General features: G+C 45.1%; 1 protein-coding gene across 3 annotated transcripts in view; it reads left to right on the forward strand.

Annotated features, from left to right (window-relative positions):
* The window catches only part of BLM (BLM RecQ like helicase), a 90,768-nt gene extending 79,506 nt beyond the window's left edge, over nt 1–11,262 (forward strand). For 2 of the 3 annotated variants that reach the window (XM_059179950.1, XM_059179949.1), the window contains exons 18-22: nt 1,401–1,600; nt 2,130–2,322; nt 5,483–5,605; nt 7,692–7,893; nt 10,884–11,262. In XM_059179950.1, coding sequence (XP_059035933.1) covers nt 1,401–1,600; nt 2,130–2,322; nt 5,483–5,605; nt 7,692–7,893; nt 10,884–11,061 — 896 coding nt within the window. In that variant the 3' untranslated portion in view covers nt 11,062–11,262. Of the gene's footprint in view, nt 1–1,400; nt 1,601–2,129; nt 2,323–5,482; nt 5,606–7,691; nt 7,894–10,883 lie in introns of those variants that run through there. The other variant, XR_009355242.1, reaches the window with a different exon arrangement.

Here is an 11,262-nt window from a genome sequence, read left to right on the forward strand (position 1 = left end):
TAACTCGGGAAAAAAGTGCTATTATTTTAATGTGTATTTATTCACAATCACATATTTATCATACTATACATATAATTTATATCATTTCTACATAACAAGATACAAGCATTATTTAACTTTTTTATTCTAGCTTTTAGTAATTTATATTTTATCATATTGATGAGCTGTATTTTAACTAGTCTTATTTAAGGACATGTTTTTCTGTTATACATGATGATGTGATAAATAGCCTTTTAAATACACCTTCAGCTGCACCTGTGATTGCTCGTTTCATGTAGATTACCAGGAAGATTACTGAATCAAACATTGTTCTGGCATACCTAGTTCCTCACTATCTCTTTCATGTTAAGAAGATTGTGTTTAGCTTTTTTTTTTTTTTTTTTTTTTTTTTAAATCATTTATTTATTTATTTATTTATTTATTTATTTATTTATTTATTTTAGTGACCTCTACAACCAGTTTGGGGCTCAGACTCACAAGCAGCTCCCACACACACACACCTTTTTGTTGTTTATTTGTTTTTCCAGCTTTCTTAGTTACTGCCAGCTCTAGGGCTGGTCCTGTGATGTGACATTTCAGGGATTCAAACCACTTGAAGGAAGGAAACCTTGAATCATGGGGCATAGATGACCAGAAGCCATCTGACATTTACAATAATGTAATTATTTGGAACTCTTAAAATAGAACTAAAGCTTTACAGAGTAACTGTTAATTCCGATTATAATCAGCGTCACGAGGCTTCTTAAGTAGATTGCTGTAATGAAATTATGTTTACAATGAAGACATTAATAATTACAGCAGATTGGATAGGAGACCAGATATCCAGGCCAGTGCAGTGCTTTCAACCAATAGGAAGAGGAAGGAAGGAGGCAGTCTCCTGGAGTGATGTGTTTTTGTCTTATACTCTATCAAGGCTTCCTCCGTGAGGGTCACAGAAAGAATGGGCTTAAATAATTGGACAGGACCAGAGATAGCATTTGTGAAAATGTCCAAATTTTTCTGTAAGGAGATCAGTAATGCACTGTTATCTTAATGTAGCACAGAGATACGAAGTGCTTTGAGTTATGTAACCCTCTCTTTGATTTCTTTGCTCTAATGTAATTTTAGAAGTTGTAAGTGCAACATCCTAAAGTGATAAGCTTTATTTTGCTGCTGTTTTTGTTCAATCTGTGTTATAAAAAGATGAGGAAAAGTATATATAACCATAGAAATTTTAGAGTTCTACTCAGATATTCTCACTTTATGGAAATGGGTATGTTTGTGCCATGGGCTTTCCTGTGGCACAGATTATCCACTCCATTTATCCAGACCTGTCCATAAATGACTTTTTCAGCCTCTCCTACTGGAGGCTTCTGACATACCTACATTTACTAATCTAACTCCTTGGGCCTCCTTACCAGGGAGTAAGAGTGCAAAAATTCAGTCGGGGATATTTGGAAAGGGATCTACTTATTCACGACACAATGCTGAAAGACTTTTTAAAAAATTGATACTTGACAAGATTTTGGATGAAGACTTATATATCAATGCCAATGACCAACCAATTGCCTATGTGATGCCAGGAAATAAAGCCCAAACTGTCCTAAATGGGCATTTAAAGGTAGGATATTTTAAATGTTTATTTTATTTAATTATCTTACAGTGAGTGGGCAAAAAAATATATTACTGCAAATTAGAGGGGCTTCTCCAAACTACTGCAAATTAGAGGGGCTTCTCCAAAGCTTATGGATATTGAATTTATATATACTGTCCTACATGAATGTACTCTGTTCCCCTTAATTTGGAAAGAGCTTAAAATCGAACCCAAGTAATGTAGTAGCTGTCAGAGCGAATTCCGTTGGGTCGTCTGGTCTCTGAATCATCATACATTCATTAGGTAAACATTTATCAAGAAGCTGTTCTGTGCCAGGCACTGGAGATGGAAAGATGAGGAATCCACAGCCCTTGTTCGTGAGGCATTTGCTATAGCTGCTTGGCATAACAGAAATACCAAAAAAAAAAAAAAAAGAAAGAAAGAAAGAAAGAAAGAAAAAAAACCCATGCAAATGCAAGTAAGAATTAAATGAAGCTTATATTTGGATACAAGTGTGCGTGTACCCACTCCTGTGATCACTTTCTCTCTCACAAAGGTAGACTTTATGGAAACAGAAAATTCCAGCAGTGTGAAAAAACAGAAAGCTTTAGAAGCAAAGATATCTCAAAGGGAAGAGGTGGTGAAGAAGTGTCTTGGAGAACTGACAGAAGTCTGCAAATCTCTGGGAAAAGTTTTTGGTGTCCACTACTTTAATATCTTTAATACTGTCACTCTCAAGAAGCTTGCAGGTACGTATGGTCTTCTGTTACGTGGCATGAATTAATAAGCCAAAAGTTAATCTGGCTAAGGAACATTTTAAGAGCATAGATCTTGCTTGGTTTATTTTCGTTATTTTAATTTAATCTCTAAATTGAAAGCTCAAAGAAGCAACTTTTTTTTAAAAGATTTTATTTATTTATTTGACAGACAGAGATCACAAGCAGTCAGAGAGGCAGGCAGAGAGAGAGAGGAGGAAGCAGGCTCCCTGCTGAGCAGAGAGCCCGATTCGGGGCTCGATTCCAGGACCCTGGAATCATGACCTGAGCTGAAGGCCAAGGCTTTAACCCACTAAGCCACCCAGGTGTCCCTCAAAGAAGCAACTTAAACTTGAGATGAAATACGGTCTTTAAGATATATACAGTGGGGTACCTGGGTGGCTCAGTGAGTTAAGCTGCTGCCTTCAGCTCATGTCACGATCCCAGGATCCTGGGATCAAGTCCTGCATGAGGCTCCCTGGTCAGTAGGGAGCCTGCTTCTCCCTCTGCCTCTGCCTGCTGCTCCCCTAGCTTGTGCTGTCTCTCTTTGATAAGTAAATAAAATCTTTTTAAACGATAATAATAATAAGACATATACAGTACTATGTTATTTGGACACAGTATAATTTTAATTTTATACTTCTCCCTCTAATGCTGGATGTTAGGATGTGGATAATTGTAATCTGTAATACCTGCTGTGTCACTCATTGATTTTGTCTTCATTATCTGCCTGCTTTATGATGTTTGGCTATGTTAAGTACGGATGTCTGTGCAATGAGGAGCTACATTCCTTATGTTTCATGCTTCTTTGAACCCAGATCTGGCACACTGCTTATCTTGAGTTCAGCTGACCTAAGTTATTTCCATAGCTATTTATTACAACCATAGTCATTTCCATAGCTTCTGACAGCTCCACCCAGAATCCTAATAAGAAAGCCCCTGAGAAGTAAAGTAAGTCCCTCACATAGTTGACTGGTTAATGTACACATTGCCTTCTGCATTCTTCCTTCATAAAATCTCATGATCCACACCTCCTCTCTCTTCTGTTCCCATTCCTACCACCCTGGGTCATCACAGCGTCTCATCAGCTCTGAGATGCTGTCTGTTTTCAGAGACTGCTATTTTCTGGACTATTAAGAGAGAAAACATTGTGCTAATTAAACAGTGACACAGTGCTTTTATGGAAAAAAATTGTTTCTGATTTACTTAAATACAGATTTCTTATTGTATATAACTCTGTGCATATATAAAAATCGCATAAAATCATAGCAAGTTGATTTAGGTACTTAGAGAAATTCATATCCGAAACCTGACTCTCGGGAACCATTTGTGGCCTTGGCTATATGTGTCTTTCCCTTGTGTCTTTTTTTTTTTAAGATTTTATCTATCTATTTGACAGAGATCACAAGGAGGCAGAGAGGCAGGCAGAGAAAGAGGGAGGGGGAAGCAGGCTCCCTGCCGAGCAAAGAGCCCGATGTGGGGCTCAATCCCAGGACCCTGAGATCATGACCTGAGCTGAAGGCAGAGGCTTTAACCCACTGAGCCATCCAGGCGCCCCTCCCTTGTGTCGTTGAGAGTGTTAGTGGCACAGCCTTTTTAGTACTCCACTCTTCTCCCCAGCAATTTAACCAAATCCGCCAGTCAGCTACTCTGATGTGATGGTGGCGTTTCTCCAAGGGTGCCAGAAAGCATCTGCAGGAGGCCGCACAGCTCTCGGGGACGCAGATGTCCTGCTGCCCCATTGGCTATGGGCATCCTTTTCAGGTCCTGTTAAGCACTTGGTTGTGGCTCATGGAATCGTGGCCTTTTCCTCAAAGGCAGATACCTGCTTTATTCATGCCAAATCCCTTCCCCATGACCCTGAGCTTTTCTGCATCACGGTCACTTCTCCAGTGTCTTCACAGTCTAATCTTCTGACCAACATTGCGTGGGGCACTCAGGACACTGCTGAGGCGCCCACAGCACGGCCAGCCGGGACGAGGCCTCACACACACGGGTGGTGGCAGCTGTTCGGCCAGCGGCCCCTGTCGGATGCATCTGGACCTTGGGAATGGCACAGTGTGGAGCAGTGCATGTCAAGAAAATACAGCATTTTGTGCCTAGGCTATTAGTGAGTTCCCTGCCTGGTCTCTAACTCCAGATAGGAATAGGAGACACATTTAATCTTCCACAAAGTTCGCTGAAACGCCACCAGTTTCTCGAAGAGGGACAGATTTCTGCTTGCCTGCCCAACGTCATCTTTCATTAACCCTCCATAAACCTACTGGTCTGTCCCACAGGTCTCTTCCTTCTCCTCTAAACACAGAAATTATGTGAAAATTACAAATTTGAGATCTGCCCTTTATTTGCTCAAAGAGTAGGAATTGTCACTTCCTCACTCCCCAGAGCCAGTGCCTCGACAGATCCCACAGACCCAGCCTCTGAAATATGGGTCTCTCTCTTCCGTCCACGTGCCCTGCCCGACTGTAGTTCCCGCATCCTGGCCTGCTCCCGAAGGGGCTCCTGCCCGGTCACAGTTTCCTCTCTCCCTGACAGGTCATTTTCCATGCGGCAGCCAGAGCAGTCTTTAAAAACGACAGGCTTGTCTAGCTGCAAGACTGATGGGCCATCTGTACGCTGAGGACTCTTAATGGCCCACTTGTTCCCGTCCAAGGACTTGCTTCACCCCACATGGCAGAGAGACTGGAGGAAGCACGGGTTTGGGTTGGGGGTGGAGTACAAATTCAGTTATGGGCTTCTGGAAGAGGAGATCCATGTCTGGAGTGCTGGGGAGCACTCGGAGCTGGAAAGACAAATGTGGGCGTTCTCCGAAAACAGGGAGCATCAGCGGGCGGGAGCAAAGTCTGGTTAAACTCTGAGACCCGTAGCACAGGTACCCGCCTCCAGTCCCCCCTACACACACCCTTCTCTGTCTGCCCCCCTCTGCCCTGACTTAGCGCCTCTGCTGCTGCAATTGCATGATGGGCTCCCGTCCTCAGGGCCTGTCGCCTGCCTCTGTTGGCACCAACTGCCGGTTAGAAAATTGGCCCGTGTGCCTGGTGCCCTGCAGTTAGTTGGCGCTTCACAGGCATGTGCTGAATGAGTGAATGAGCGTGAATTCAGTGGGTTTTCTATGGGTGGTAATTTAAATTCCTAATTTTATGCCCATACACAGAATCTTTATCTTCTGATCCTGAGGTTTTGCTTCAGATTGATGGTGTTACTGAAGATAAACTGGAAAAATACGGTGCCGAAGTGATTTCAGTATTACAGAAGTACTCTGGGTGGACATTGCCAGGTACGGTATACAGCTAACTTTCTTGAAGCCTGTTTGAATGTTAAGCAGTGCATCCCACTGGATTAGACTTTTGTGGTTTTTGGATTGTGTTAACGCTTCCTCCACCTTGTCACACTGACGTTCAAGTACAGAGCAGCCCCTGTGCTGTTCCAGGCAACTCTTGGAGGACACTGGCACTTAGCCCCGCCCCCCAGGAAGGCCAGTGACTCAACCTGCTAGTAGGACCCAGAGGAGGACTTTGGGCCCAGGAGCTCCAGTTCTGTTAAGGCAAGTGCCCAGGGAATCCTGTCTCGACTCTGCTAGCTGTGGCAGGCCACAAGTAACTTCTTTGTGCTTGGTTTCCTTATCTGTGGGAGGGACATGTTATCTGACAAGCATGTCTAAAGATAAAATTTAAGAGTGGAGTTTAAATGTTTTGGGAAAATGAACGCAATTGGAATGCTAGATAATCATCGTTATCCGAGAGAATCTGCCCAACTGAGGGCGTCGCTAGTAGACAGTCCCGCGGGTTACAGTGGGCCGGCCATGGAGCCCCTCACTGTGAGCCCCTCACTGAGCTACAGACAGCATGAACCATGAGAAGCTCAAGACGGAGCTCTTGTAGGAGATGGAGCTCTTGTAGGAGATGCGAGGTCCCATGCCCTCCTCCTACATATTGCCCTGCAGTAAGACAACGGACGGGCCAAGTTCAATGATTCTTCTGTTTGTGTAATAGACGGCAGGGGTTTCTTCCCAAGGCTGATGGGAAAGATAAGCAGAATGAGGAATGAGTGCGCATTTCTTTCAAGTTGTGTCCCTCCTCCTCCATTTTTTACCCATTAACAAAATGTTGAAAAGCGAGGTTTTTATAAATTCCTCTGTGTGGTAATTATTCCATTAAGAGCCTTGCTTTGAATATTGGTAGGGACTTAACATTTGTTTAGTGTAGTAACTTGTTTGGAAGGGGATTTTTGCCCACATAAGACGGGATGCTCTGTGGAAACAGCCCACAGTGTGGTGATGATCGCTCCCACTTACTGAGGGACAGACACTGTGCCAAGAGCTTTGCCTGTTTTATATCATTCCGTCCTCACAACACCCCATTTCACAGCCTTTTTAGTGCCAAGTCCCACAGCTAGGATGACGGGATGACAGCTCCCCGTGTGAACCAGTGTTGGACGGACTCTGCAGTCCCACAGCTTAGACCCCTTCCTGCCAGGCAGGCGGGTAGCCCGAGGGGGAGCCCAACCAGCCGGGAAATACCTTCCTTGGGAGAATGGAGCTGGGGTCCCCATGACCCAGGGGAAGATTTCCTGCTTTTTAGGTGCCTTAGGGTGCCAGTACCTCGTGGAAATTACCACCTTCTTTGCAAACTAGTGCTTTTGTAGCAACCCATTTCCTGCAGAGTATGTGATATGTTCCGAACCATAACATAAAGAAGCATTTTTTTGTCTTTGAAGAGTATAATAGGGCCTAGGGTTTTCTGGCACATGTTTACTGCATAACTGTTGTTCAAGATGAGGTACAGAGCATAGTCGGTTATGTTTCCCTTATATTGGGCTCTTTTTTTTTTTTTTTTTTTTAGGATGTGTTAAATTATAAATAAAATTGTCTTTTATATACCTTTATACTTTTCAAAGAGCTTCACAGGATTAACTCCCAAACGATAACACGGACACAGGCCGTGTATGACAGAGTATGAGCCACACCTGATGTCCTTAGTTAAGTTAAACTTTTACAAATTTCTGGGGTGCCTGGCTGATTCAGGTGGTGGAACATGTGACTCTTGGTCTTAGGGCTGTGAGTTCAGGCCCCACATTGGGCATAGAGCTTACTTTTAAAAAGAGAGATTATCATAGGTTTCTTTAATAAATTCTGATCTCATTACTTTAAAAGTAAATTTCCATTGAGGACTCTGGCAGAGTCCCCTGACATCAAGAAATCTTCCATTCTTGTGGAATTACTGAACCCAGGTGACAGGAGGCCCCCAGGAAAGGAGCTGGGTGTCAGCCCAACTGCCCCCCTGGTGGTGGTCCTCCCCATGGACCGTCATGGCTCCTGGGCCAGCGCACCATCAGGGACAAACATCTGCACTGTCCACTTGTAGCTGATGACGGTTCCCCGCTGAGAAGCCCGGGCAGCAGCAGGGGCACCAGAAAAAACGGCCCCGAAGAGTTTGATGAGGAAACGCCCATATCTTCTCACTACTTTATGAATAAAACCAAAAATGAAAGAAAGAGGAAGAGGATGTCAGCCTCCCAAAGGCCTAAGAGGAGGAAAACTGGCTTTGGTGGCTCCAAGACCAAAGGGTAGGTCCTGCCCCATGGGCCACGGGGCGGTGGGTTCGTCGGGGAGAGAGGACAAAAGCCCCATGGCTCGGATTTGCTCTGAAGCATTATTAAAATAAGCCATTGTTAAATGTTGCCTCTAGTTAATGGAATGATGACTAAGACTGAATCCAAAACAGAAACATTTGTTTTAGATTTTTAAAATCTCTACTCCTAAGTTGATGATCACTCAAGTTTTCTACTTTGCAAAAATGTCTCCAGTTTTGACATTACCTTTGAAAAAAAGTTTTTTTCTTTGTAATCACTCTCCTTCAGGTTCTTTTCCACCTAGTATGTTATGAATCCTGTACTAGCTGAGTAAACAAAGGCTTTTGTTTCCCCGTTGCTTTTATGATCCCATTGTACTGCTACACTCTGCTTTCTCTGCTGCGGCATCTGCGGCCCCGCATGCTCCCTGCCAAAGCTCCCGGCCCTGTGGTGAGACCTGGGAGAACCGACCTCCCAACCTGGGGTCAGTTAAGCCAGGCCTCCAGGGGCTGCATGAATGGCTCCCACCTCCCATCTCCCACCTTTGCCTGGCCCCAGGGCTGGGATGCGGTGGCTTTGGCGTGCTCCCTGCACGCTGGTGGGCTGGCGGCGCACAAGGACCTGTCAGGTCCTGGCTGATGATCTGTGCAGTACTTCTTTTGTCTTCATAATTGCACTGCCTGTGCCCTGTAGGTGAGCAAGGTCTGGCAGGATCAGGACCACCCCGTCAGCCTAGAGAATGTGGCCCCCAAGTAACCACATAATATAACGGAAATGCTTACAGGAGAAAGGAAGCAAGTCCTCAGCAAACTTTTGCAAGCTATTGTGTTTTTCTTTCGCAGTTTTTCTACCTCTTTTCCTTCTGGGTAATAAAAAAACAAAAATCGAGTGGGGGAAGAGAAAGGAAGGCAAATGTTACCAAATTGTCATTTTCTTGTTAAGTCCATAAACAAACATCTTGTATGTGCTAATCCTTCTGCCAGGGTACAGAAATTAAAGGCATTAGTAAATGTTAGTTTCATTTTGTGGTTTTTAGTGCGCAAGTGACCAGCAGATGTTCTTCAGTGGGGACATTTTCTCATTTTCCTCATTTATTCCTCTCTTTTGGGAAATACTCACTTGCTCAGGAGCTCACAGAGTAAGAGGAGGATTTAAAAGACGTCTGGTCCAGCCTCCTGGGGTTTATGATGAGGTAGCTGAGGCCTGGCCTGGGGAAGGCTTGTGGGAGGCTTTTCCCGGCCGGGTCTCAAGTTTCCCAGGTAGGACCGGCCTCTGGCTCACCCACACCTGCCCAGAGGCCTTTCATCTCTGCACTTGTCCGCAGAGCCCCTCACACACAGGTCTTATCCTCACATTCTTACTCGTTGGAGCAGAACCCACCACATTTCAGTGTTCATTGCCCTTGGCTCCCTTTGCAGTTTTTCCAACTTCTGTTTTTAAGAGTGAAGCACTTCGCCCTGTGGGTTAGAACCTAATCTAGGAAGAAGTAGTAAAACTCACACTTCTCCAAAAGCCAGTACCAATTTGAATGCTGGTTGTTAATTAGCCTGCGTGTTTACAATGAGATTCTTTCCTAATCTCTTCTGACCAAAACCAGGGAGTTTTGTAACTTTTTTTTTTTTTTTTTTTTTTTTTTTGACCCCTTGTAGCAGCCTCTTCTACCCCTGCTTCATCCCCGTCGTTGCCGCTGAACCACGGGCTCGGTTTCCCACAGCTTCCAGGCTGCTCACCTGGCTGAGTCTGCTCAGCCCCAGAATTCCGTGGCCGCGTGCCAGAAACCTTAACTCCTCGACGCGCCCTCTGAGCTTTACATCTTCCCAGTAACACACAATGAACCTGTTGTGTTCTGGGCTCTCGGAGGGCCCGGCTATGGCAGGGACCACTGCTGGCTTATTCTGTAAATCAACGTAAACAGCAGGTTTTCGCTCAGGGCTTAATTTCTCAGCAGGAAATCAGTACAGGGAAATTGAAGACTGCTTCTCTGCCCGGTATTGCCCTCAAGCAGGAGTTTAAAAATGTTGAAAAAGCGCTCTTCCCCATGGGCCAGCAGAATGCCTTTAACCAGACGGTGGCCCTGAGACCCTGGCCTCCCCATTCAGAGATGCGGAAGATCACTTGCAGGGATTACCTCTGGGCACCGACTTGGCTGGTTATAAACCACGGGGAGTAACCTGCACAGTCTGGAAAGGCTTCTTCTCTTATCCTTGTAAGATGCTGGCCTTGTGGCTCTTCTCTTGCATTTCCTTAGCAGGGAGAAAAGAGCTGGTATCTTCAGGTCAGTAAGGGAAGTGAGGTGCTGGCAGGACTTTGTCACAGGCTGTGGCCGGGCTTCTTAGCTGGTTTTAAAGGCAGCAAGTGGGAGAGGAGAGTGGGCCGGAGAGCGAGCTGCTGGCGGCGTGGCCCGACAACACGCGCCAGATCCAAGTGCCTCCGCGGTGAGCTACGTGGGCCACCTTCCCTGCGCTAGGGGGCCGGCTATGAGGTTCCCCCCGTGCTCTGCCGCTGCTCCCCACTCACCCACAAAGCTACCTTTCTCTTAGCTGCGCCAGCACTGTAATTCCACAGTGTCTGTTGTCCGAGCATCTGGGACTTTAAATCAAAGTATTTTCACCTCCTCACCTGGTCATAATAGATCAAGGACTGTGGATCTGGGCTCTGCTGTCCAGAGGGAGGTGTCTCATCATTAGCTGTGAGCAGTGGGGGTGGAGAGCAGGCACAAGGGGTCCGTCTCAAGTCCCCAAATTAAGAAACAACCCTTGCCATTTTAAGGAGACAAATTGAGAACAAAATTGTGCGAAGGGCAGCAGTCCTTTATTCCTTGAACCGTAAAGGAAACTTACGGGGCATTTGTAGGCAGGAAGTGCACGGAGACGCGGAAGAGTGAGGAAAATCACAGACTAATGATAGAACTCTGCGCAGGTTGAGAGCAAGACTCTTCACTTCTGGTTTTATTTAACCTTTTGATTTTCTTTGTCACCTTTTAGGGGGTCCACCGCATGCAGAAGGACATCTTCTAAAAGTAGATCCTCCAACGTATTTGGACCCCAGTCATCTGTGCCTGGTTCTCAAGCAGCATCAGGAGCCCCTAGAAGATTGGGGATTATGGCTCCACCAAAGCCTATAAATAGACCTTTTCTTAAGCCTTCGTATGCATTCTCATAACAACCAGATCTCAATGTACATAGATCTTATTTCTTGTTTGTCAGCATCTCACCATCTGTGACCATAAAGCTGTTAGTTTTGTTAGACCATTTATAATTTTTACCCATAACTATTAATATTTAAATAAATGCTTAGGGTGACAGTTCTTATTTTTAAAATAAACGTTTTCTTTTGAATAAGCATGATTTGCTGCTGCTGCAA

The sequence above is a fragment of the Mustela lutreola genome, chromosome 7, assembly GCF_030435805.1.
Source record: "Mustela lutreola isolate mMusLut2 chromosome 7, mMusLut2.pri, whole genome shotgun sequence".
Taxonomy (NCBI): Eukaryota; Metazoa; Chordata; class Mammalia; order Carnivora; family Mustelidae; genus Mustela; species Mustela lutreola.